Raw genomic sequence first — 25,579 nt, 5'->3', positions numbered from 1 at the left:
TTAAATGTAGCAATTACAGACAATGTTCTTCAATACATGGTTGGTTAGCCAGACACAATATAACTGTCTCACATAGGATTACATGTGCATAGCATTTTGCATCTGAAAGGACCACCTGTTACTTCAGCAAATGTCTCCTCAACAGAAGGCTCTGCCCCATGACTAGCTAAGTCAAGATCATTACTCGCTAACCTCCAAATCCAGAGTTATCTGCATTAATTGGCCTTTTGTGAAAAAACAGGGAAGAGATGCCTGTTCAACAGCATCCTCTCAAAAAAATGTTGGTCTCAAGGGATGGGATCAGGAGGCAGACAATGGCAGACAGTGTCCCCCCAGGTCTGGCTGAAGCAAAGGGTGCTGGTGAACAAAGCACATGGTCTGGTGCATCCCTCCGGGCCCTCATCCGAGGGATGCCCAAGGGTCTGGGACCATGGATCAGAACCATCTCATCAGAGGCATTCCAGCATGCCAAACACGGGAACGACATCTCAGAGGCCACGGAGGAGCAGAATACTCTACAGCAGTTCTCCCACGGGATGCATAGGTGGGCTGTCAAAGACAAAGTCAGCAAAGAACAAGTTATTTGTGCCCTAGGGCTTGGGTGTTTTCAGCTCAGCAAAGACCCAGACAGCCTTCAGGGACAGCTCATAGGAAAATTCATTCCCATGGGTCTCGTGTAGTGAAAGAACAGAAAAAGCCATACATTTCTGGAAATACTGTTGCCCTGCAGAGAGACAATTGCTATTGATTTTATATGTTGGGTGTTTAGGTCCTACAGTGATGGGGAACAGTATAAAACAAACAAAAAAAAGACATGGAAAAGTGCTTCTGGTTCAGCTTCCAGCATATACCTGGCTTTTAACCAAGGGAGATCAGATGAGAGCACTTTTCTCTTTTCTTTTATTTAAAGCTTGTTGCAGACTTCCAAATGCTTCCTTTATCTTTGATTTACTTACCTATGGCTCTAACTAGCACCCATTTCACCCATTTTTCCATGGCCTGTGAAGCCATTTTGGGCAGGGTACAGCAGCATTGCTGACAGCGTGATGCTGTGGCTCATGTCAGACCAAAGGATTGAAATTATGCTGCCAGCTCTGAAATGGTGATGGGCAGAGAGGGGACCACAGTGGCAATGCCCAGTGAGCTGCTATTTTTAAAGCTGTCTTTTCTTTAATTTTTTAGACTGAAAAGATCTACAGCCCATATGCTGGGATCAGTCATACCCAGTTCAACACTGCAGATGACAATGAGGTCACAAATAATTAGCGTCTGTCATTCATTTCAAATTTACTGCTCTCACTGCAGAGATTTCTGTGTAAGACAGAAATTGCTGGGAGAATGGAGAGCAGAATGAACTGGTCTTAATTTCTTAACCAGATTAATTACTCTGCAGGATACATAATTTTCTAGGAAGAAAAGAGACCTCCTTTTTTCCCCCATAAACCTTGTCACAATGGGAAAATTACTGACCAGATTTATGTGAGAAACTATGGGAAAAGCAAGATCAAACTACAACTGTGATTATTTTACTATCTTTTTTTTTTAATTTGCAACACAATTACAGGCAGCTGTAAATCAGGTTCAGCAAAGTTCTCAGACATAATTAACCTTTTGACAAATCAAAATAAAAATACGCAATTGAAAATAATTATACACCCACATTCACAATAGCACAGCTCTGTTCTTAGCCTTTTTCTAGTCTTTCTGCCACTTTTGGCAAGGTCACCTCCCCTTCAGCAGCTGCAGCTCTGCTCCCACACCTCATCTCTCTTTCATCAAAAGTCTGCCCAGGTGGTACCAAGGATGCTGGGCACAATCACGAGGCCAGCTCCATCACCAATGCCACCAGACTGGGTAAGCACTGACAGAACTGCTGCAAAATCTCTGAAATGCCCTTGCTGACCTGTCTCAGTCTTAGGTTGAGAAGGTCTCCAAAGCCAAACTTCTGGTTTATATACACTTAGACCATCTGCACTCTTGAATAACTACACAAAAGCATTTTGGTTTCTAGAACCTTAAAAGGAAGGAATAAAACTTTTCCTTCTAAAAAACCTGTCACAGTCACCCAGCAGTTTTACCTGCAACTCCTGAAACACTTCCCTCTCTTTTAAACAGAAAACATAAAATTCATCAGCAAAGCAGTTGTTTCCTTCCTTGTCCAATTCTGATTTCTCTGTTGAAAACATCCCTGCATACCTTGTAAGGCAATAAAAATCTTTAGATCCTAGCTTAACCAAGAGGAAGAAAAAAAAAAAAAAAAGAAAAGAAAAATTCAGTGGCAATAGCAACTCTACACAGATTGACAAAGCTTTTAGCATTTCCAGTTATATCTTTTAAAAGAAAAGGTTCACAGGCTCCAGAAGAGGTTCAGTAACCTAGCTAAAACAAGACTCAGCTTACAACATGATTTAAGCTAGTAAACCACCCTTTTGGAAGCAGGTATTAAATTAGTTACATCTAATGAGTCATCCCTAATACTTCCATCTTGAATTACTGTATTGTGCTAATTTTGTAATCTTGTTCTGTTGCAACTAGAAACTTCAAATGAAGGTTACAGTCTCACTGACTGGCATATCTGTAGGCATGGAGGAAAAAACTGGTCTTCCTCCTTCAAGACTTAACAGTGTATGTTAGAGCGAAGCAGATGCACAAGAAAAGCAGCTGGTTGGAGGAGGAGGAAGAAAGAGCAGTATGAGTGAGCTGTTCAACACTAAGCAAAAGGTTTCAACTCACCAGTTGTCTTACTGTTTATAGCTCCATATTAGCGATCCCTAAAAATAACCAAGAGGAACGTGTTTTCCGAAATAACATGTTTACATCAGACAAAGGCTCAATCACATAAACAGTACCTTGTGTGTCATACACACCTAGCACAGCCCAGGGATGCTCTGATCGGCTGCTGAGTTCAGTACATTGCCCAGACTGGATGCTAGAGACACCCTGGGGAGCCTATGCAAGTCCCCGAGGGGCAAATTTGCTACAGCTGAAAGAAGAGGTGACATGAGCTTTGTCTCAATTTCAAATTGAGCCGATGACTTCTACCAGGCAGATGGTTTGACAAAGAAGGGACATACAGAGGCTACAAAATGGCACCAGTAACTACTTTTACAAAACGCTTTGAAATCTCTGAATAAAAAGCACCCAAAAGCAGATTTTGAGATTGAGATTCAGTATTAGAAAAAGATCTGTTTTTCAGAGATAAACAAAACCCTTCTACCTTGGAGACTTTAGCTGTTGAGGTCCTTCAGGATAATGTTTTTGCACTAGCTTATAGTGGTTCACATGTCCTTTCACTGGGCTGCTGAATACAAAGCAGCCCCCACTGTACAGAAAGTTACAGTACTTGAAGCTTTTTTGTAACTGTCAGTGAAATATTGCAGTATCTCCCAAACACTGGTGATGCTGGACTCCCAGTGCCCCTTGAGGTTGGAAAGAGTCATCCTACCCACCTTTGGACAGAAATGATCTGCTGCAAGGTTAAGAAACTCCCCAGGATGGCACAAGATGTGCTGGTGGAGCCAGAGATCAAAACCAGTGCCTTCCTGAATTCTTATCCTGTTGTGATTAATTTGCAAATTAAAAAGCAGCCTCTCTCCATTTCTAACACAGGTCCTCTCTGGCAAAGGCTGAGGCATCTTCTGTCCAGGGATTCCCTGTGATGTCAGCAAGAGCTAATGGTGTAGGGTAGTATCATATGGCATCACATGTAGAATGGTATTCCTCTCTTCTCCATCCTATGGTACTACCCTGACTCTGCCTAACTACCAAGCAAGTTTCACAGCCTGTGTTTTCTCCTTCCTCCCCCTCCCATGCTGTGTGCTTCATTTTTGCCAAAGGATCTCATGCAAAAATTTGCCAAAATCAGGTATCTGCCTCTTTCCTTGACTTCCATAAATACTCCACAAACTATGGTTAATGAAGAAATTACCATAGGTAAAGAGTGGCTCTGTATGTTCACTGCCTTGGAGAATACTGAAAAAAAAAAAAAATGTTTTGTCCCATAGGCATAAATTTGCTGAATGCATTCATAGCTCAGTGTACCAAAATTAACCTGGAAAAGTAAAATAATTTTGCAGTTGCAAACACAAGGATCAAAAATATCCAGAAAAAAATCTTATTTGAAATTATTTCACTATTAGACACTTTTGGTCAACTTTGCAAACAGTAGTATGCAGTATAAAGAGTCAGTAGGGTCTAGCTCTTGATTCAATCTAAATCTTAAACAGAGCCTGGCCCTTAATTTCTGCATATCCCAACTTTCCATATCCCAAATCAGCTTCTCCCACCATGACCCTGCAGTAAGCCAACATAATATATAAGATTTGCTGCCAGGAGAACTGATCTGAATTTTGTCTATATCAAAGGTGTTTACTTTCTGAGCTAGAAAGAATGTTGTATGTGGATGAGATTTATTTTTACATACAGAAACATTCACCAAATCACACTCCACAGGGACAGAGGCTCCAACTCTCTGCGAAGAGGAGAGGAACAAACAAAACCACATCTAATTTAAATGACTCCAGCACTGCCATTTATCTGAACTCCAAAATACAGTCCTATTTTTTATACTTAATCAAGTTTGCTGCATCCTTGCTTGAAAGATTTATGTCTCCTAGTATCCAGTATCAGCCCCAAATATCTCTGAAGATGTTCCATGGAGAAGACAAACAGTATGCTGTGGCTGATGGTTTGAAAAGGAAAAAAGTACAATAACTTGTAAAGCTGAAGCAGTTGATGTGCAACTTTTTGGCTCTAGAAACTAGAAGGTGCAGTGGTTTTGTACCTTGACTTCATCTCAAGATCCTTCTGTCTGTTCAAGTGGAAGCTTGCAATAGAGTTTCTCAATCTTCATCCACAGATGACTGACAATCTTGTAAGACATCTATCTGAGAGAAGACTGCTGAGTGACAGTGAAGGGATGAAGGGATTTGGCAGCTCTGCCCGTAGGAGGGCTGTTCCTTTTCTGCCCACAGATGCTAGTCAGGCAGAGACCATCTTGGAAATGATGTAAATTAGGACAAATTATCTGGAAAGAGGACTAATATCCAACCCCTTATGTGCTTCGCCCTATGTTTCTTCTTCTTCTTTAAAATGGGGACATTTCCTGGTTGCAGAGAGCACTCTTAGGCACAGCCTATGAATATCTGTCAAGTGCTCAAAGTACATTAGATGGAAAATGCCATAAAAACGCCCAGGGCTTTTATGAGCATCTGGCCAGGAAGCTGGCCCTTATTCCATCCTACATGCTCTGCCCCTACCATTGTGATGTATTAATCCTTAAATCCTTTCTAGTAAGCCTTACCAGGACAGGATTTGGCCCAAACAGCCTTTTTTCTTAGTGTTTTCATAGTACATAGTCTAGATTCAGGACACTAATTGTAGCAAATGCTACATGAACCCAAAAAGACAGTTCCTACCCCAAAGAGCTCACTATCAATGCTGAAGATAAGAAACAGATGCAGAACAATAATCAGGAAAGAAGACAAGACAATATGGATCAGTAGGAGAGGCAGAGGTTGCAGTGCAACAGTGGCCTACAGATTTCATCCTTCTCATAACAGTAAGAAAACAAGTTGTTTCATAGTCCACTGGAGGATCTTTTCTACCCCACTGAACAGATTCTATCCCAGTGTGCCTCCCATGCATGGATGGCTTCTTGGGGATGAAAAGGAGAGGATTCCTATGGGAAAGTAACCTAGGGACAGGATTTATAGTCTTCTTCAAAATAACATGATCAAATATTTCTGAAATGATTCCTTTTGTAGAAAAGCTTGTGATCAAAGCTCCCTACTCATGCAGGTTATTTTGAGATGATGAAAGATGGCAGTTCTGATATATGTGAGATAGGTTTCCTACTGCGAAGGCTCAGCACAACTCCTCCTGTGTCTATAGAGGGAAGGAGATCTCTGGTAAAGATGCTCCATGCCAAATGCAAGATTCCTAGTTCATGACTTAAGAATTTGAGGAAGAGAAGAGGAATATCAGAGGAAATACAAAGAAAAATGTGTAATGGAGGGCCAGGTGTAGGAGGCAAGCGTAGTAGGAAAAACTGTGTTAGTCATCTTGGCAGAATGTGCAGAATGATCAAGTCCATCAATGTATACAATAGGCCTGCCAGGGAAAAAAAAAAGGAACATATATCCTTGCACAGCATCTTCTCTCCCTAACCTACTATTCAAAGGTGTGGCCACATGCCACTGCTGGCTTCCTTCAGCCCCCTTACAGGTCTAATTTTTTGTTCTGGGCTTAGCAGAAAGAGTAGCATTGCATAGGCTACTCCCTCTCCAGACACAAAATTCATTAGTGCTTTCTAATTGGAAGAAATACTGTGGTTTTATGTACAGATATCTAATATCAAAAGTAATTGCTTTTATAGAATAGTCATTTGGAGCTGGTTTCCCCTTGAGATGAGAAAATGTATTCTAATTACAACAGATAATTCAGGAGGAGATAAACAGATTGACGACTGGAAGGACCAAGAAATAGGAGCTACACAGACCATTGGAGATGAAGATAAAAGCTCATTTGTGAGATAGGACACATAGATAATAAGAGAGATGCCAGAGTTTTGTCAGAGCCTTGATATAAACAAAAATCAATTTCCTAAAGAGCAGGGATATTTAAGCATGGGAGATCTATGTGATACATTTTTAAACTTAAATTCTGAGTAACAAAAAAAAGAGCCTACCCCATATGCATAACTTTAAGTTATATATGTGTGATTCTGGGTTTTTTTTTTCATCTTAATGATCAAGAAGATCATTCACAGAGAAAGATCAGTTTGTTTTCTTTAAATAAGTAACAGATGCCAAGATTATTCTGGAAGTTTTAAAATCCCAGATGACTTGTGGTTTGTGCTGGTGAAACATATAAAATGGATTTTTCTCTTCAGGGCTTTGGAGAAAAGCCAGAAAACTCTGGTGATGGCATAAATCTGGAGTTGAGAGGTGAGGAGCTGAAATGTTGGCGTAGCTGCCCAGCAGCCCACTGATATTAAAAGGAGACAAAATCTGAGTGTCATCAGTTTGGTATTTGGCCTCTGGCAGTAGCCAGTACCTGAGGCTTCAGAGGAAACGAAGCACAAATCATAAAGCACTTGGCCAATTAAACTCTACAGAGTCCCTGGAAGCAGAGTTCCCTTCTGAACCCTGTAGGCAGATAACTAAAGCCCTGAAGCATAATATTAGATTACCCTCATTATCTTAACTCAGACAGGTAGAAATAGGTCTTAAAACTACCCAGTGCCATTTAAGAGCCCAGTCACTAATACTGGATTCAATGGCCTCCTGCAGCAATGAATTCTCTGGTACTGTCATGGTCAGACTGTCACCAATTCACATGAAATGGATCATCTGTATCAATATATTAGATTTTCTTTAATTTTTCCAGGGAAACAGAGGTGAGAACTCCTGGGGAAAGTGATCATTAAAATGATAACAGATCTGTTCTAGAGAAAGGAAAAGGGGCTTCTCCTTGAAAAGCTCCAAGGTGCAAGTGCAAAAACTTCAGGGTTGTTTAATTAGATTCAGGAACAAGCTGCTCCAAGCCAATTTTATTTCATAAATGAGGAAAAGATCTTTTGAAAAACAAGGAATTTGCTTGTGTGAATCAGAGGTAGGGAAAGGAAGAGGCAGACCACTGCAGGAAGGGAGCTCTAACCCAAGGTCTGACAGGACAGAGCCCACAGCTGCGAAGATGCTGTCGGATGCAATGACTTTTCTTGCACCTATAGAGCTGACTGCACATCTCTAACAGTTACAATTACCCCTTTGATTGCTGATGTAATTCTGGATGAGAAATCCCTGACTGGCCTGTTCTCAGACCAGCTCAACTACAGCAGTGAATCCCACAGGGATAGGTTCCATAAGGAAGAAATTATCTTTAAATACAAGGAATCTAAAAAAAGCAGATCTATTTAACTTCAGGTCCTATGCAGGCTTGTACTACTCTAGATGCTATTGTGCTGATATTAAAGTCTAAACTAACCAAAGAGTGTTTCACATCTGACATTGCCAAGCCTGCCAAACTACTTGCTTTCAGTCCAGGTTTCAGTCAGGCACCCTTGGGACTCTGCTCTGTCTCAGAGGGATTGTGTCCAAGACTAAGCAAGATGCTTCTCTTGCTGCTCAAGGGTGTTCAGTGAGCTCTCGACAAGGGCCAGACAAGCCCATCTCCTGCAGCATCATTTTGCAATCATGCTCCACATTATTTCCAGACATTCATATGCCTCCCTGCTCATTTACCTAAACAGCCTGCTATTAAATTAAACTAACATAATCACACAGAGAGCTTTCTCAATAACAAAGTCGCATACACCACTTGCCATTTGTATAACTGAAAAGCTCCTGATTGTTCAACCCATTTTACACAGCAGAGGATGACAGCATTAAACCCAGATGTAGTAGCTGCTGGAACTCAAAATCACATCATGCTTGAAAGTAGGATCTCAATTTTCCACCACTGAAATCAGTCATCAAGTCCACCTCTGGCAATGTGACTACAATAAAGAGACAACGTTAACACCTACAGACCAGCTGGTGATGTCCACTGTTCTCCCTTTCATGCTCCAAGAGTCACTGTCCGGTCATAAAAGAATCAAATGATCTGAAGAAGTCCCCAGTTTTGTCAGAGCAGAGCCGGTTCTCGATCTGCTGCCTCTCAATCTTATCATCAGGCATTTCTCCTTGGGAATAGATGGTAGAAGAGATCATCTTCCACTGAGGACATGATATTTCAAACACCTCCATCAGATCACTACAAGGGCCCATACTTGAAAATCAGTTAATGTGGATATTGGTTTAGACAGAAACCAGAGAGGGCCTTGATTCCCCCATTTTCCTTTCAGTGTGATATTGCCTGATAGGCTCTTTAAAGGTGACATACTTTTCTTTTGCATCATTACACAGCAGTATTGATGGCTGCCTTCAAAACAGACTCATTTTCCTGACAGACTGCCTATTTTCATCTGTAGATATGTGTATTCTTCTTGAAATGTGCTTGTGCGCTTCTTTTTCGGGCACATCTCTGACACCTCTCAGGGAGTTTGGCTTGGAAATCTGGTTTGAGATAAAACTTGCACCTCTGCTTTTCCTCCTCTTTCCTCCTTTCACTTTATTTTCCTATCTCATGTCAACATACACTACAGCTGTGCCTTGCCTGTCAATGCCAGGCTGCAGTGCCTCCTTCTATCAGCCTCTTAATATGCACATGATTTAATTTTCTACCAGCAGAAAAATCAGTTCAAAACCAAACACAGGACACATGTGAAACAGCAAAAACCCAGACTAGAATCCAGCATCTAAACCAAAATGCTTACAAATCAACCATTTATGGCAGTTTTCAAGCTATAATAGATGAAGAAAGTTACTACGCAGAATCCTCCTAATTGGTGAGTTAAACTGGCAGACGCATTTATAGCAGATCTATTTGAGGGTGTGCCACAACAGAAAGTCTGATTCTCTTCTGCTCACAGAGGAGTAGGGGCAAGAGGAGTCCATGGTGCTGAGATCATACTTGGTTTTGAAGTACCTTGCTATTGTTTAAGAAAATATTGAGCCTGGATTTGATTTTGGCTCAAGAGAGGAAAATGTTTGCTCTTGAAGTTCATAAAAGAAAACCTATTTAGAAATGAAAGACACAATGTTGCATGGATAGCTTATAACATACAATTAATCAGGGATTTATCAGGGAAAAATAAAAAGAATTAAGTACCGTTTTCTCTGGAGGAAGTAAATCAAACGATGAGATAGTTTTTCAAACGGAAGGAGAAATGAGGATAAATAGCAATTGTCAATAAATTTGAGAAAAATAAAGATGTAATGTTGAGGAAAAAACATTGGCAAAATGTTTTATTTAAAAGCGGTAATAAAAACATTGCTTACTTTGATTTCTGCCCTTTCTGGTTTATTGTTGATATAAAGATAAATTGACTCAGACTTCCAGGAGCGGGAAAGCTACGATCCACTGTTACAGGCACTCTAAAAACCAGCACTGCTATAATACCTGATTCATTATTAACAAGATTGGCTTCATTGTGTGTTGGTATTTTTACAAATTGACTGTGACCTAAGGCTAGTTTAGACCCTGACAAACTCACTGCAAGACAAACTGGGATTTGTTTGACAAAGTCGGGGTGCATTTGGAAAAAACCACCCTGCTTTGATCCATCTACAGAGCATGTTTAAAGCTATCACACACATAGAGAATTCAGATCATATGTAAAGACAATGGCCAAGTTTTTGAAACTGTGGATCAGACTTCTCCAATTTACCTTCCTAATGCCACTGACTGCAGTAGTGCTTATCTGGTTTCCACCAAGGCAACATAAAAAGAAATTCAAGTTTTCAGAGGTTCAATTTTTCTTCAAGCTTTCCTTTACTTTACGCAGATATTCCATAAAAGAATGAATGTTCCTGTCCCCTGATGTGTCTCAGGTTTGTACTGATGACTACATTATGAGATGTTAAATCACACAGTAAAGAGAGAAATGAAGACAGTGATAGAAGGTGCCTTTATACAGGAGAAGATGATCCTTCAGTGAACACACAGGTATGAATCAGAAATTGAATTTCAGAAAACTGAGGTCTGAGCTTACCGCTTGGACTCATCACTCCTCAAGGACACAATGCAGACGTGCTATCCGATTGAACTTAAACTTCAGGTCAGGACCACATTTCCCACAAGCAGAACGAGCTTTCCAGCACCAAATGGTCCCAGAGAAAGCCAACGCTGAGCCCCTTGGGCCGTGAAGGGTACCAGCTGAAATGAGCAGCAGGGCATGCTTCACGCTGCCTAGCAAAGAGCAGCATAGGATCATTTCTCTGCTCCTCGCATGATTTAATTATTCAGTTACTACTGAAAGGCAATGAGACAAGCTAGTGGGACCCAAGTCTGCCATTTTAGGAAGCTGAAAATAAAGGAGGGTCTCCTGTAGTACTGGTGCAGTGTCAGGGAAATTTCACGCTGATATAGTTATTAACTGCAGTAAGCAGGAAAGCGGGGGAAAAAAATGCTTGCATTAACATACTGACAATTAACAGAGCATGCAGAGGAATTCAATGTGAAGATCTGAGTCTGGTTCCTTTAAAAGCCAAGAACTTGTTTTTTTATGTTTGTGTTTAAATGAGTAAAATCCCGTTTGTCACCAACATGATTTTTAGCCTGGTTTGCTAAGAAAAAACAATTTGTGGGATCATGCTGTCTGCGTTTGTCTACCATCCTGCTCCCCTCTCATACCCTCCCCTCACCTCTCCTTGTTAGATTTTGAGGGCTGTGTCTAATTTCAGCCAAAGCTTGGCAGACAGTCAGAGGTCTCCAAAAATTACATTTCTGCAAGTGTCACAGAAGTCGACATCTGGGAAGAAAGTGGCATTATAAAGTTCCTACTGAGAGAAGAGGTTCAGTGGAAGATCAAATACAAGAGACCTGTTGGAGCTATTAAAGACCACCCAAGAATTCACCTTTAGGATATCAACCCACAAGCAAGTCAGGTTTCTTAGGATTTTTAGGATTAATTGTGGTAATTACTGGATATCTAGGTCTGTTGGATGTCTGGCTGTTATTTATATCATTGATTAACAATATCACGAGGTAAGATGCAGCACAGACTAGTCTGAACTCAGACCTCCTCAGTAAAATAAAGGACACAGATAAGGGGAGGGGGTGAAAAAAGCAGAGAGATGAGCTGGCCCACAACTAAAGAGCAAAGGAAAGGCACACCTGGAAATGAAGCTCAGGTCTTGTATTTCAGCAGCTCTAAATATCTTCTCCAAAGCCAGCAGTGAAGCTGCTCCCTTAGCCCCCAGTTCCTGTTTCTGTGAGCTTACACACACTTCTTGTCAGGTGTTAGGCAATGATGAGAATCAGGTTAAGCGATAAAACAGCATGCTTTCTGGTCACAGATTAGGGGATTCCTAATGAAATAATGAGGTATGTCTGTGACCCTATTTAAAACTACTTTCCCTGTAAAGATGTCATGTTAAAGAAAATTCACATGGAAATGCCTGACTCACTAAATTAGCACTTCTTCCCTTCGGAAATGGAGAGACACAGACTTAGAGGTGAGGCACCATGACAGCAGGACACACCACTCCATGCTTGTTTCCTCTGGCATTTATTAAGAAATTCATCCTTCTGACTGTTTATAGTAGGGGTGCTTTTCCCTCCCTGCCTTTGAAAGGAATATAAAGCAAGGTATGATTCCAAATCTACACAGCCTCATCAGCACAGTATCAAACAAAAACCTTTTTTTTTTTTTTTAAAAAAAAACAGGGAATTTGTCAGTTCAGTATCTGTCAAAATACTTTTGAAAATAATCAACCTCTCGTTTCACAGCCATATGCTGAGACACTCATATCTAGCACAGAGAAGCCACAGGCATGTAATATCACCCATCAAACAGATTAGAGGCATCTTCTTCCCATTCAGGGACAAAACCAAAAGATCATATGCTGACTTCTTTTTACCATCACACAGAGCATCACCTAGTCGTGTCTAATTGGCATTGATCCTGCATTAGCTGTCTTGTCCTTTGGGCCTGATTATGATCTTGCTACTATAGTGCCATAAGTAGGCTATGCAAGAGACAGCTTTCATCACTTCTGGTCCAGAATAGTTATCAACACTCTGCGTTAACATGAATTGTCAAACTGTGTTATGGGCTTTACCACAATCCCCTGTTGTACATCGTGCTGCAGCGGGGAACTCCACCTCTCCTTTAGGGCTAGAGCAGTCCTACCATGACTCATGCACGGAACCTGATTCCAGTTCACTAATCCCATGCTTACTTCATCAACTACAAGCAACTTTAATAAGAAGAATTTTACAAAGTATTTCACTGGTCTCATTCTTCCACAACCTCCACTGTGTAAGACAGCAGTATTTGTGCTCCAGTTTCATGTCAGTATGATTAAAAGCTGAGAGATGCCTAAACAAGTAGTCTTGTAACATATGCAGAAATGCCCTCTGCAATGATCAATGCCTTCTCTGAGGGCTGCATCACTCAGCCTGTGTCCATTGGCATGCTGAGCTGCACCATCCCAGCTTCAAAGTTAGGCCATGTCTTTGTTCTCTCATGAATATTTCTCCTCCATTTCTGCATATCTTCTGTTCACTCTTCTCACTGTGCAAGGAAGACTGAAAAATCTTATTTTGTGAACTTTTTAATGTGTGACAGAAAGAGGGAGACAAAGAATCCAGTTATTAGGCAGATCAGGTTCAGAATGAATCACAGAAGAAATTCTTAATTCCCTGACCTCATCTAGGAGAGCTCTCTGCAGCCTGGCTTAGAGTTTTGTGGGCCTGAAATGGGAACATGGCTGTGAATATGGGAACAATACCAAGCTGACTCTTTCAGAAAACAGAAGATTTTACTAGCATTATAAAGGCCACTTCCGTTCCAGAATTAATTTTCTGTTGAATGAAAATGCATTGAGCCAGATGGATCTATTTCAGGAGGAGGATCAGGCTGGCACAGGTCTAAAATCAAAGATTATTGGTTTTGTGTATTCAAAGCTGGAGTAGCTGAGAGCAAAGTGTTCAGTGCAGGTGCTGACATGTTCAGGTCTGTGCCTAAAGGAGTACCACATGAAGGCTCTATCAATTGAGTTTGCCAAATATTAAACCGAAGAAAGATGGGAAATTTCTAAACAATACCTGCAAATCTTTTCACTGCTCCCTGCAATATTAGCAGTAAACAAACAAAAGATATTCTTCAAGTGTTGAGAACACTGTAACTTCTACCAAATGTAAAAGAGCATTGGAAAGTGGGGAAAAAAGGACAGGTGACAAGGAAGAAATACAGAAGCAGGTTTCAGTGCAGCATTTGGCAGCTCATGTCCCTGCGATGGTGCTGGAAGTCAGAAGACTAAATCCACGTACCTGGATTCTGGGATTGCCCACGTGACACAGAAATTATGTAACAGAACAACCAAAAAAATGCATTTTCCAAACCCAAGGTTAACACAGGCTAACACCTAAACCACTCAAACACCCATTTTTCCAAGCCAAACCCAATTCTTGCTTGTGTAAGTTGTAAGCACCAACTACTTCAGCAGTTAAGCAGCTTAGTATTAGGTTGTTTAATAACTTGAACATGATCAGCTCACTCTTACCTCATACTCCACTCCCATCTGTTACATGGAGCCACCTACAATCTATCATGATGTTTTAGGATTAACAGCTCTGTGCAGCAAAATCTGTTTTTCCTACCAGAGGTGTGAACAGTACCTAGTCCCTGCTCAGCACCTCCAGCAAGTGCTTGTAACAAGAACAATACAGGGATACCTAAGCCTAAGCCTCGTTGGCCAGCTGACACCAGCACAATGCACAGCACCATCTTCCATCAGCAGGTTTGTGCTTGTGGTAGTCACCAGTGGGACTGAGTTTTGCAGATGCAAAATCTTGCAGCTACCAGTAGCCTCATTTTACACATGGCTGGAAGACTAGAAATCTGCCTTACAAGGAATCTATAAAGCAACTGCAAATTTTAATCCTGAGGAAGACTAACCTTTGGGTTATACAATGCTATTTCAATTGGGGATATTTTTAGTCTTATCACTGCCTTCAGTTCAGTATGCACAGGAAAGAATACCACCAATCTTTTCTACAACACAAGGCTTGCTTGAAAATGAGTTAATATAACAAAAAATACATTTTTATTTACAAAAGCTTCACATCCTTGAGGCATATGAGAACTGTAGAAAAAATAAACTCAATTTCTAAAAGGGCAGTAAGGCCCCATTGCCAAATAAAATACAAAACCAGCATAAAGAATCCAAATGAAAAACAACCAATTAACCCTATCACCCCACCAAAAATGCCAGAGTATTGCAGGAGAGGGTTTTCCAACTGTCATGATGGATACCTTCCAAGAAAAATGAGCTCCTGTGCAACAAAGCCCCCTTTTGCTTTACGAATGGTATGGCAGTACCTTGGCTAGGATGCTAGTCTGGGCTATGGGAAACAGGAATTGGAGACTGTGTGATTTTGCACAAGTTCCAGTTTTTGATGCATTCCAAAGTGCTCTAACACACTGAGGATAACTCCTAGGTGCTAGCTAGCATCTGGGGTCCAAGATGACTGCTTGCAGGAAGGACCTGCTCTCCCTCCAGGGAGAGATCAAACCTTTGGCTGAGGCTCGGGATGGAGCTAGTCAAGAGAGGGTACTGAAAAGACAGGAATGAAAAGTCCCATCCTTGCTTTGAAGTCACAAAACATGGCCCACATAAGACCCACAGCTCTAAAGAATACAGCAGATGTCTTATTGTTCTCCTAAAGGAAAGGGAAAGTTATATGGTCCTCCTTTTGTTTTTATTTTTTAAACAGTATACTGGTGGTTAAAGCATTCAGTTAGCATGCAGATAACCCATACACATTTAATTGCAAATGCACACTAAAAATACTTATTCAACCAAATCTTGAGGGAAAGCCTAGTTTGGGATCCCAGTTAGACCCTGTTGAGTTACACACCAATTTTCCCAGTGCTGTCAAACTGAGTCAAAAATTATCACAGGCAGAAGCAGATCTTAAAGGTCAAAAATGAAGGGCTTCTACCATGCAGGCAGTGGCTGAGGGATGGGGGAGCTCTGTCCATGGGAGCACAGGCAGTAGCTGAGGGATGGGGGGTTGTGTCCAGCAGCACACGTTACAGAGACGACGTGAGAAGAGGATTCAGTTTTGCTCCGCTGTAGGTAGATATTACTGCGCGCTGTTGTGGAAACAGATAAATCAATCTCTGAACAAAGCTTGCTCAGATACCAGGAGCAAGACAGCCACGATAAGGCTGACCTCCTGGTCTGTGTACTTCTTTTTGCAAAATGCAAACTGGAGCTAAACAGTGCAAACACAGAAGCAATCAAAGACTGCAGTAGTAGGGGTCAGTGGCAGAAACACAAAACTCACCAGATCTACACTAGAAAGGGGAATGACTCCAAAACCTTCAAGGAGGAAGGATCCTGTTCTCAACCATAGTGAAGTAGTACAGAGATACGGCATGAATTCATCCTTTATACTACATATACATCATCATAACTAGCCAATATACTGTTCATCCTGTGGCAGAAGTACCTTCATTTGGCCAGATTTACTACTGGAGCTACTATGCTGATGGCTACTGGTTGCGCTGATGCTTCTGGATCAATAGCACAGATGAATTTAGGCAACTGACTTCAGTAGGACTACGTGCATGGGTGAGCTGAGGAGAATTTGCATCATTGCTGCAGGCATAAAAACCTATTTGAGCAAGTTGTCCCGTCCAACCAGCAATATCTGTCACTGTCCACAAAACGCACTGCTGACAGCAAAACAGGGGTTGGCAGGATCCACGGTTTGCTTAGAAAGCAGTGTCGGATTTGTACCTGACTTAGATTCCCAACTAAACACAACTGCTGACTGTATCACAGACATGAATTTTAACTGTTCTCCCCAGGAACAAAAACTAGTAACACGCTGGTAATCCCAAAGAGACCAGCTCTGTGCTCCATGAGTTATGAAACCCGTGCAGAGGATACCCCTCCCATGTACCTGCATAGTCTAACACAGCCCTCTGTGAGCTAGTACTTGTGTTTCATAGTATCTGAATATTTAAAGAACTTCACTGAGGAGAGAGACCTGGCAGGATACATTTTCTTCCCTGATCAGTTTATCAGACATTAAAGCCTAGTTGGGAAATTTTTTTTATGCTGCTTGTACCAAGCAGTGATTCAAATGCAACTCTAGCAAACCTGGTTTGTCATGCCTTATAAAGTGTGCGGGACCCTTACGCTAGTGAGCCCTTATTCCCCTAAGTACTCCAGTAAAGGCAACTGGATTGCCTGTATAAATGCCTCTGTAATGTAAGTAAAAGGTATAACTGAGTTCCACGGCTGCCTTTTGCCTACATAGGCTCAGATTTTTTCCTCTCCCTCCTCCAACAGCTAATTGCCTGAAAAGGGGAAAGCAGTGGTTTGCTGAGCCAAGGAATTGTCCTCCCGGAGCAGAGTCCAGTGGCACACTGGTAACAAAGGCCTTTACCTCAGCAGCTTCTTTCCACAGATGTGTCTTGGCCTTGCAGAGAGGAAGGAGGCATCAGGAATCTGTTGGGGAATAGCATGGCTTTTGCCAGTGTTATACCATTTTCCAGTGGCTATTCAGCCCAAGGGAGATACTGGCATTACAGCAGCCTCTAAGGAATTTGCTCTAACACTTAGCCCAGAAGGTTGAGATTGAAGCAAATGCACTAGAGAATCCCAAAGACCCAACATGTTCCTTTGTACTTTCATCCATTGACTCTGGGTTATTTAGATGCGATTTCCAAATGATGCTGTGAAATACATAAACCTGTCTTGTAGTATTCTGGCATCAAATACTCCTGTGCCTGACAGAACCATTTTTAAGTAGCAGTACTCAGAGAAGCTCTTTCAAAAACCTTTTTCTTGGTTTAGTTTTCTTAATCATTGCCCATTCTCCCAGGATGACATGCAAATTACAGCTCAAGTATTAAGAGTATAAATCAGACTGTTGTGGCAAGTGAAATGACTTCTAGAGAACAGCTCCATAGGAGGTGTGGCAAGGCTTAAAATATTCAGAAATCTATAGTCTCACCTTTTCAAAGAATGTTTACTCATTTACTTAGACAACTCCTCAGCCCCTGAGAAAACTACGTGTCCACACTGCTCGTGATGACAAAGCAGAATCAGTCTATTGTCTCCTCAGCTATCTACCCGGCAGCTGCCCTTAGACTTTCCTCCAAAGCCAGTAATCAAGGACATACTTGAAAAAAAAAATAAAATTAGGCCTTTTGCCATTTGTCAGCGATTCCCAGAACTGACCCTGTTCTACTGCATTATTTCACTACAGACTCCCCTCACTGAGGATACAATACGATTCATGGTCCTTGGCTTGAGAGCAGATCCCTCCGAACAAGTCATCCAAGTGAAATAAAGGGAGACGCAGGTAGCCACACATCTGCTTCACAAGACAGCTTTGCAAGACTGGGCAGAACGCACACGGAGTAACTTAGCCTGGTAGCAAACAGCAAGTGGGTTTACTTTATACTGAGAAAATCCATTTCTTCCTCTTACTGCAAGACAAACTTGTCTGTAGACATTGAAGCAAGTCCTCTCAACACACATTTCAGCAAGATGACCTAAGAGGCAGAAACACACACACACACACACAATTATTCAGAAATGAAATGTCCTGACAAATGCAGTAAGAGGGGTAGGAAACTAGTGTGAGAGCTCCTTGGGATGTTCCACTGGATTTCCCACAGAAAGTCCTGCTGCACTGTCTTGCCATGCATAGCAGTGAGGTGAAATAACGTCTAGTGCAAAGAACCACAGAAGCACAAGCCCACTTCTCTCACCGTGGGAGAAGATTGTCAAAGAGGGGTAAGAAAGCAGAACTCAGCTCCGAAATACCACTTCCTTGGACATCTACAGACTTGCATATACACACAGAACTCGCTCTCATTCAGATCTACACCCAGTCACAGGTGTGATATTACTTCAGCAAGGCAGCTGGTAAAGCTCAAATTGAGGAGAGGACCATTTTGCCACAAATACTCAATTCTCTCTGGTTTAGAAGACCTCTTGTTGATGCAAATGAAGGCCCTTTCCTACTGCTTCAGAGTTCAAAAAAACGAGGTCAGACAAATCATAGAGAGTATCTGTGCCACACTCTTGTACACTACCAGTGCAGATACTATGGGCAATGAAAGAAGACAGGGCAGAAATTAGAGGTAAGCCAACACGACAAAAATTAAGCCTATCAAGCTTTGCAGCTATCTTCACCAGGTGAAATTCCATACTCTTCAGTGTACTGGAGAGTTTGCAAATAACAACTTGAAAGCCTAACAGATTAGACTGAGAAATAAATTACAGAACCAAGATTGTCACCTTCATCCCCAGCAGCACTACCATGCATTTAAACTCAAAGTAACCCCAGCTAAATGAGAGGACCTGAGACCAAGTTGCATCACGCTGCTCCCTGATTACTCCCTTCTGGTCCGTAGGTCAAGCACTTCTTGGCTCGGGAGATAGCCTTGCTACGGGTAATTTTTATGCTCTTTTTATGTCCTACAGGACTTTCCAAGTAACCAGCAACTGTCAGTTGTGCTGTAGCTTGTCTTCAAAATTGTCTGGGAAACCTGGATATTCAAGAACACCTGAAAGGATAAAAACTATAGGGCAGAAAGACAATTTTTAGTCTGTTTGCATCTGCCATGCTGTCCTTAAAATGGGTTTTGCCTCCACCTACAAAGCTTTCAGACATTCACAGCCATTTCCATGGCACCATAGCTATGGCTTTTAGGAAAAGCAGACACAAGTCTTACACGCATCCAATTAGCACTTGGCTGCTTTAGCTCTGTGCTCTCAGAAGAAGATGACTTTGGGTCAGTGGGAGGATCTCTATCTGGCTTTCATTCTCAGAAGCTAAGTTCTCTTATTTCAGAGGGCAGTTTTGATCAATAGGACTACAACAAGGTTGGAAGCCGCTCTGCTGTCATTGGCTTTCTTCCTTCCTATTATCCAGAACATCACAGGCTCTTTTTTTTTTTTTTTTCCCCTTTCAGTTCGTTAGTTTAAACTAAGTGATAGAAATGACTACCAAGTGAAAGACTACAAATAATAACAATAATAAAAAAGTATGCCAAGTATACCGACTGAGAGACTGAGTACCCATTAGTAAGGTTAGAGTGGGGCATTAATAAAAGGAAGATTTGTTAAACATGACTCATTTCTTTTCCTTCCTTTCATAAATCTTATTATTTCCTTGGAGAACAGCCATGCACTCAGTGGCTGGAACTGCATTTTTTAAATGATGCTCTTGGTTTAACTACTACCTGCCCTTACTTACTAAAAAAATCAAATAAATAATATCCTCCCCCCTCAAAAAAACAACCCCATCTCCCACTATCAAGAGTATTAAGTTAAAGCCAGGTTTTCTAATTCTTTTAAACCTGTATGGTGGTTATAGATGTGCAGCTCTTCACTACAAAGATGACAGACCCATATTTGCTTTTCCAACTCCACCCACATCTACAAAGAAATAGAAGGAAACTGAACTGGAATACCTCCTGAAAGGCAACAAAACCAACATCAGTTGAAGATTTTCTTTGCACCGCTGTAAACACTGCTTTTAATCCTATACAGGACAAATGATGCAAGTTCTACACAAATAAATGAGTCAATGATAAATTTACCACATGATTTTTCTGTCAAAATAAGCTTTTTTTCCAGCTACAAACAGAAAAGCAGAAACATTAAATTTAAAAAAAAAAAACAGTTACCAGTATATGAAGCACAAAGTACAGGAAGAGACTTTAAAATCACTGATGTGCTGCTGGAATGGATATCTTTTTTATATTTGTCAATATTTTGAAGAGTTGAATGCAATTTTGCCTGTTTTACAAAAGAGATTTACCTTTTTTTCCTACCAAAACTTTAGACCTTTTCTTCTTAAAGTGTCTAAATAGAATAATACTATTCTGAATATTACCTTATATTTTTTTAGGGGCTATCTAAATATTGATTCATGATGTTTTCTTCCCTTATTTTGGGGGATAGAATCTTGTCCTTTCTGAAGGCATGGATTAGGAATTTCATCAGCTATATAAATCAAGACTAAGACAACTAAAGCCAATGAGAAGTCTTTTGGACTTTGACCATCATTTTGCAACACAGAAGGTCAGACCTGTAACAATGGTTACTTACTTAAACTCAAGTAACTGATCCAGAGCAATTGAAAATACTTGTTATAATCTGTGTGGTAAACCAATAAACTGCAGCCTCAAAATAAGACCACATGAAGAAGCCACTCTCTAGGACAATGAAAGCACATGGCTGAGTGTGGCCCCCACAGGTAAGTTGATACTTTTGGAGATAAGAATGGGATCATTTTGTCAGATGGATGTTAGCATCAGACCACAGAAAATTAAACAGAAATAGTTATAACATGACAATCCGTATGTGGGCGTAAGAAGGTGCATTTTCATTAACACAAGGCTGGCAGTCACACTTAATCTTCCCCCATGCACGTGTGGCTTTAGCTCTCTTCTCTGCAAAGGAATTACTCTTCATCTGAAAGTTGCCAGCTGTAAAAGCTTCTTTTTGACAAATCTGATGTGGACATTTGCATGATTCATTTGTAGTCTGTTCCCAAGCCTTACTTTCGATACGGAAATTTGGAACCATTTTCAACCAGTCCCAAGCCTATGAAGAATAAACTGTCCTTTTAAAAATACTACTGTACCTTTTAAGTATGCAGATTGCCAGGCTGAATTTTAAATGCAATCACTTTGCTTCCAGTACACTATAAAAATCAGGAGTCACAGTCTGCATGAATCAGTCCTCTGCACCCAGGACCTGCTATTTCCATCATTTTAAGGCTGTGTGCTGCAATTATGTGAATTGTCCACTTTTTTACCCCAGCCTCCTCCATGAATTGCATATGCAATATAAAACCCATCTATCAAACTAGAAATTGCTATTGTATTTAATCTTCACAAAGAGAGCAAAATCAAATTATGATGTGTAAAGAATGATAATCTGTCAAATTCAAGAGAATACTCCAAACTTATTCCTCCACGCCTGCAATAGAACAAGTCAAAGAGGTCTAATGTAGAAGACATGGGTAGGGAGACATGATGTGAGCATACATAATGAGGAGATGAAAACTCTCTTAATCTTTGCAGATTGAATGAAATCTAATTACATGCTGTATTGATTGTTGTGTATTACTGGAAAGAGACAGTGAAAAGGGAAAAAGGCAATTACAGTGAAATTGTAGTCTGACCCTTCAATTGCTTTTGGCATGAAAGGTCATGCTTTACTTGGGGCATCAAAAATTTTTTATCCTCTGTGGTAAATCATTAGCAATAGACTCAGATGCAAAACTGATTAGGGGAAAAATTCAGTCAATTAATTTTTTTTTCCCCTTTACAAAAAATAGAGGCAAAGGAAGAAAATAACAAGGTGTTACCATTATGCCATTTCATGAATTGGTACTAAGTCTATCTGGCATTAGTTCTGTGTTGACTGACAATAAATCATATTCATCAATAGAAATACCACAGTAAAAATGAAAAAAATATATAGACTGATTAACTAGATCTAGAGTAACTCAGTTTTTCAAAATAAATATTATACCCAAAGTCAAATATTAAGAGGTAAAGTTTCACCAAGGAAATTCCACAGACACGTTTCATTGCTTTCCTTTCCTTTTGCATGCTCCATTCATTTACTTCCACCAAAACCAGCAGCAGCTGAGCATACAGAAAGCTTTCAGAAATACTACTGTTCTAAGTTGGTAGAAAACCAAATCATGAGCCTACTGCAATCTATTATTTGGGTGTATGTCTGCATGACTCTGCAGGGAATCATGGCAATTCTCATTCATTCTATCCTAAAAATTATTGTTCTGCCAAAGATAACTGCAAGTACCAAGCTTTCTGCTGACTTTCATGCATGGTCCTCTGTGTTCTACACACACCTCCACAGACATTGTATGCAGTTTTTCTTCAGACTGAAAAGATAACTAGTTCTCTAGTGACTGGTTTTAGGTTGCCTCTTGATACACTTGTGGCATTACTGCTTGTGTTTATTTTTCCTTGCAGAAGGTACACTTTCAAATAACATTTTTTTGATTGCATGGAAACAAAAAAAGTGTGGCAGAAACAAAATGCTGTATAGCTACAGCTGCAGGGCTGGTCTCTCACAGAAGCATCTTTCTATTGCACTGGATCTTCAATAGAGTCTCTAGAAAATCCTGGTAAGGTCTTACCGGTTTAGGACTAATCTGAATAGGAGAATTAAATAAGAGAACACCAAGACTTTATTACCAAAAATATAAGATACTTAATAGGTGGCTATAAATTTGCTGATCTCAAAATAGAAAAAAGCAAGAGTAGAAAATTGAAATACCCATCTGGACAGACCTACTGTAACTATAACACTGAGCTGGACTCAAACTCCTGGTGCTTGTGGAAGTTCTGGGCATGCAAGGAATTCATGTTCCGTGTGAATAAAATGTGTCTACCCATGTCTGTCTCTCTGTATAAAAGTGACTTTGCCCTACCTCATGAAAAAGTAACATCCAAGAAGGCCTCAGATGGCTCTCTAATCTTGTGATAAAGCAGTATACAGGATAATGTCTGAGACACCTTGCTCAACATTGGGATGAAAATGCCCAGCTCCAGAGCCGACAGAGCGCTTCTGTAATACCAGTCTTTCTGTGAGACACGGTAGAGCATAGTCACAGACAGGCTCCCTTGAATCTCAATGCTGCCAGAACAGCATTATGCCCATTAATGGCATAAGTAATGAGTCATGATATTAAAAACGGAATATCAGTGAGCTAAACCCAAACACAGATGCTTGATCTTGATTTCACTTACAGTAATGCATCTCTGATGATTTCAATGGAGCACCTCTTAATTTTTTAGGACTTTTCGGTTTGGTTGCCATAGGATGAGAGAAAAAAAAAACAAACAAAACAGAAAACGATGAAGTATCTTTTCACAATGATGATGAAATAATTAATCTGTTGTGTTAGTGTATCGCTGTGTAATAAGAAAACCAACTGTGTCAGAGAGAAACTGAAGGGAAATTAATAGGAAATTTGAAAAGTGAAGCAGTGAAAAACTTTCTGTATTTTCCTGTGTAAGAACTTTCAAGAAGAGGAAACTGCCTGCAGTGTTTATTATGTCCTGAAGAAGCAACATAACATTTAAATTCAAGTAATTTCACTATGAAGTTCCATATCCAACAAATCAAACTAAAAAAGGAGAAAAAAAGTCCCCCAAATTGAGGCATACTTCACAGAGAACTTCCTGTTTACTGTGAAGCCACAGTCATTACGAGCAGTGGTGCCTGCCTAGTACATTAAGGACTCCTGCTGATTCTCCAGGGGATGCGACGCTGAGATGAGCCCAGAGCAGGTAAATCCTACCCAAAGTCTCACCTATGAACAACACCAAGAACAAACCTGGCTCAATTCAGGCCAAAAAACCCCACTCAGTTGAGCAACTATGGATATAGCTCAGGGACTGATCTAATTTAGTTTGGGAACTCTATGGCTTTGTTGAATTTGAGAGTAGGATTCCCCTCTTAAATCCTACATTCTTCAAAACCGCTCCAAAATACAGTTAGGAAACACAGCTGTTGACACTTTCCCTCTAATTCATGAATGTGTATTTTTGTGACTAACACCCACACTCCACATTCCCCTTCTCTCTTCCCTGTTTATACAGATGAGTGCGTAAGGGGATGCCTGTTCTGCAACACTTGCTGGCATAGACTGCGTATTACCATAACAGTCTAACCTACTTAGATTCATACAGCCATTCAGAAAGTAGTAATAGGAAATATACTTTATCTTAACCCTCACTATTTGTCTGCATTTTGAGACCACAGTAGCCTTTGCTAAATCAATGTTACGAGTAAGATTTTCAAAAGCAGCCTAGGAGCATACTTGGTATACTTAAACATATTTACACTGGAAGGTTTATTTGGTGCTAGACACATCCATATTATAATTTTATGCAAAAGTTCACTCCTTCAGCCTTTCCTCATCCAAATCACTGATGTATTTAATCACATACTTATTTCTTTGATGTTCCACTTTTAGAACTTTACAGATATACGCAAGTACAGATGCACTTGTTTTGAAAAATAAGTTTCTATACGAAACATTAGTTGTCCTATAACAACTTTTATGGCTTAGCCTGTTCTAACTACCATGGAAGGGTTCTTTGCTTACCTACTGAGATTTTTCAAGGCTGGTGAATCAGAACGATATGTCATAAAAAGAAGTGGTAGATGCTTCCCCTCCTCACCAAAGATAATAACAAATTTAAACGGCAAAGTCATTAAGAAAACATATGGGTGCTATGTTTAAATAGACCATTAAAAGTACGCAGCGTAAGAACTCAGTAGAATGTTTTTAAAGTAGTTCTGAGACCACGTAGATGACTTCCAGCTATAACCTAACAGTGTATTTGCTCTACAAACACCTACCCGTGCAGAGTTAATACACCCAGGAAAACCGTAACCTGCTACAGTTCGTAGGGACTTCCACCAATCCTTCCACCCGTGAACTCCTAACTTTGCATCTACTGAGGAAGTCCTGACTTCGGACCAAGAGTTGGCGGGGGGCTCAACAAACCCCTCCAGCAAATCCCTCCGGTCACCTCCTTTCCCTCCGCTCCCAGCACTTCAGCAGTGGGGTCGGTGAGAGCAGTGCCCGGGCAGGCACTTCGGGTGCTCTTCCCCAGCCCAGAGCACCCTCCCAGCACACAGGGCACCCCCCTCCCGGCCCCGCGTACCATTCAGCTGGTTGTAGACCACCTCCTCCAGGTGGTCCAGGCGCTGCAGGATGGACTCCCTGTCGGCCAGGCTGCCCACCTTGGCGCCGCGGCTCCTGGCCCGGCGGTCCGCGCTCCGGACGATCTGCACCAGCTCCTGGGAGCGGTCCTGGATCCTGCAGTACACGGAGAAGAGGATGATGCCCACGAAGACCAAGATGTTCACCGTCAACAAAGTTTTGATTTTCCGTGCCACCGCCATGGGAGCCGCCGGCACGGTGGCGGGGGGCACATCAA

At 41.0% G+C, this 25,579-nt stretch overlaps 1 protein-coding gene across 1 annotated transcript in view; it reads right to left on the bottom strand.

Moving 5' to 3' along the window:
* GALNT9 (polypeptide N-acetylgalactosaminyltransferase 9) overlaps window positions 1-25,573 on the bottom strand; it is a 155,646-nt gene extending 130,073 nt beyond the window's left edge. Inside the window, exon 1 of the mRNA XM_026859670.1 lies at window positions 25,304-25,573. Within this exon, the coding sequence (XP_026715471.1) occupies window positions 25,304-25,544 (241 nt within the window). The 5' untranslated portion in view covers window positions 25,545-25,573. The remainder of the gene's footprint in view (window positions 1-25,303) is intronic.
* Between the last annotated feature and the right edge of the window lie 6 nt (window positions 25,574-25,579).

This window comes from Athene cunicularia, assembly GCF_003259725.1.
Source record: "Athene cunicularia isolate RWA chromosome 15 unlocalized genomic scaffold, athCun1 chr15_part1, whole genome shotgun sequence".
In the NCBI taxonomy this organism is placed as follows: domain Eukaryota; kingdom Metazoa; phylum Chordata; class Aves; order Strigiformes; family Strigidae; genus Athene; species Athene cunicularia.
Note: the sequence above shows the minus strand (reverse complement) of the source record. Positions and strands in the feature narration are given on the sequence as shown.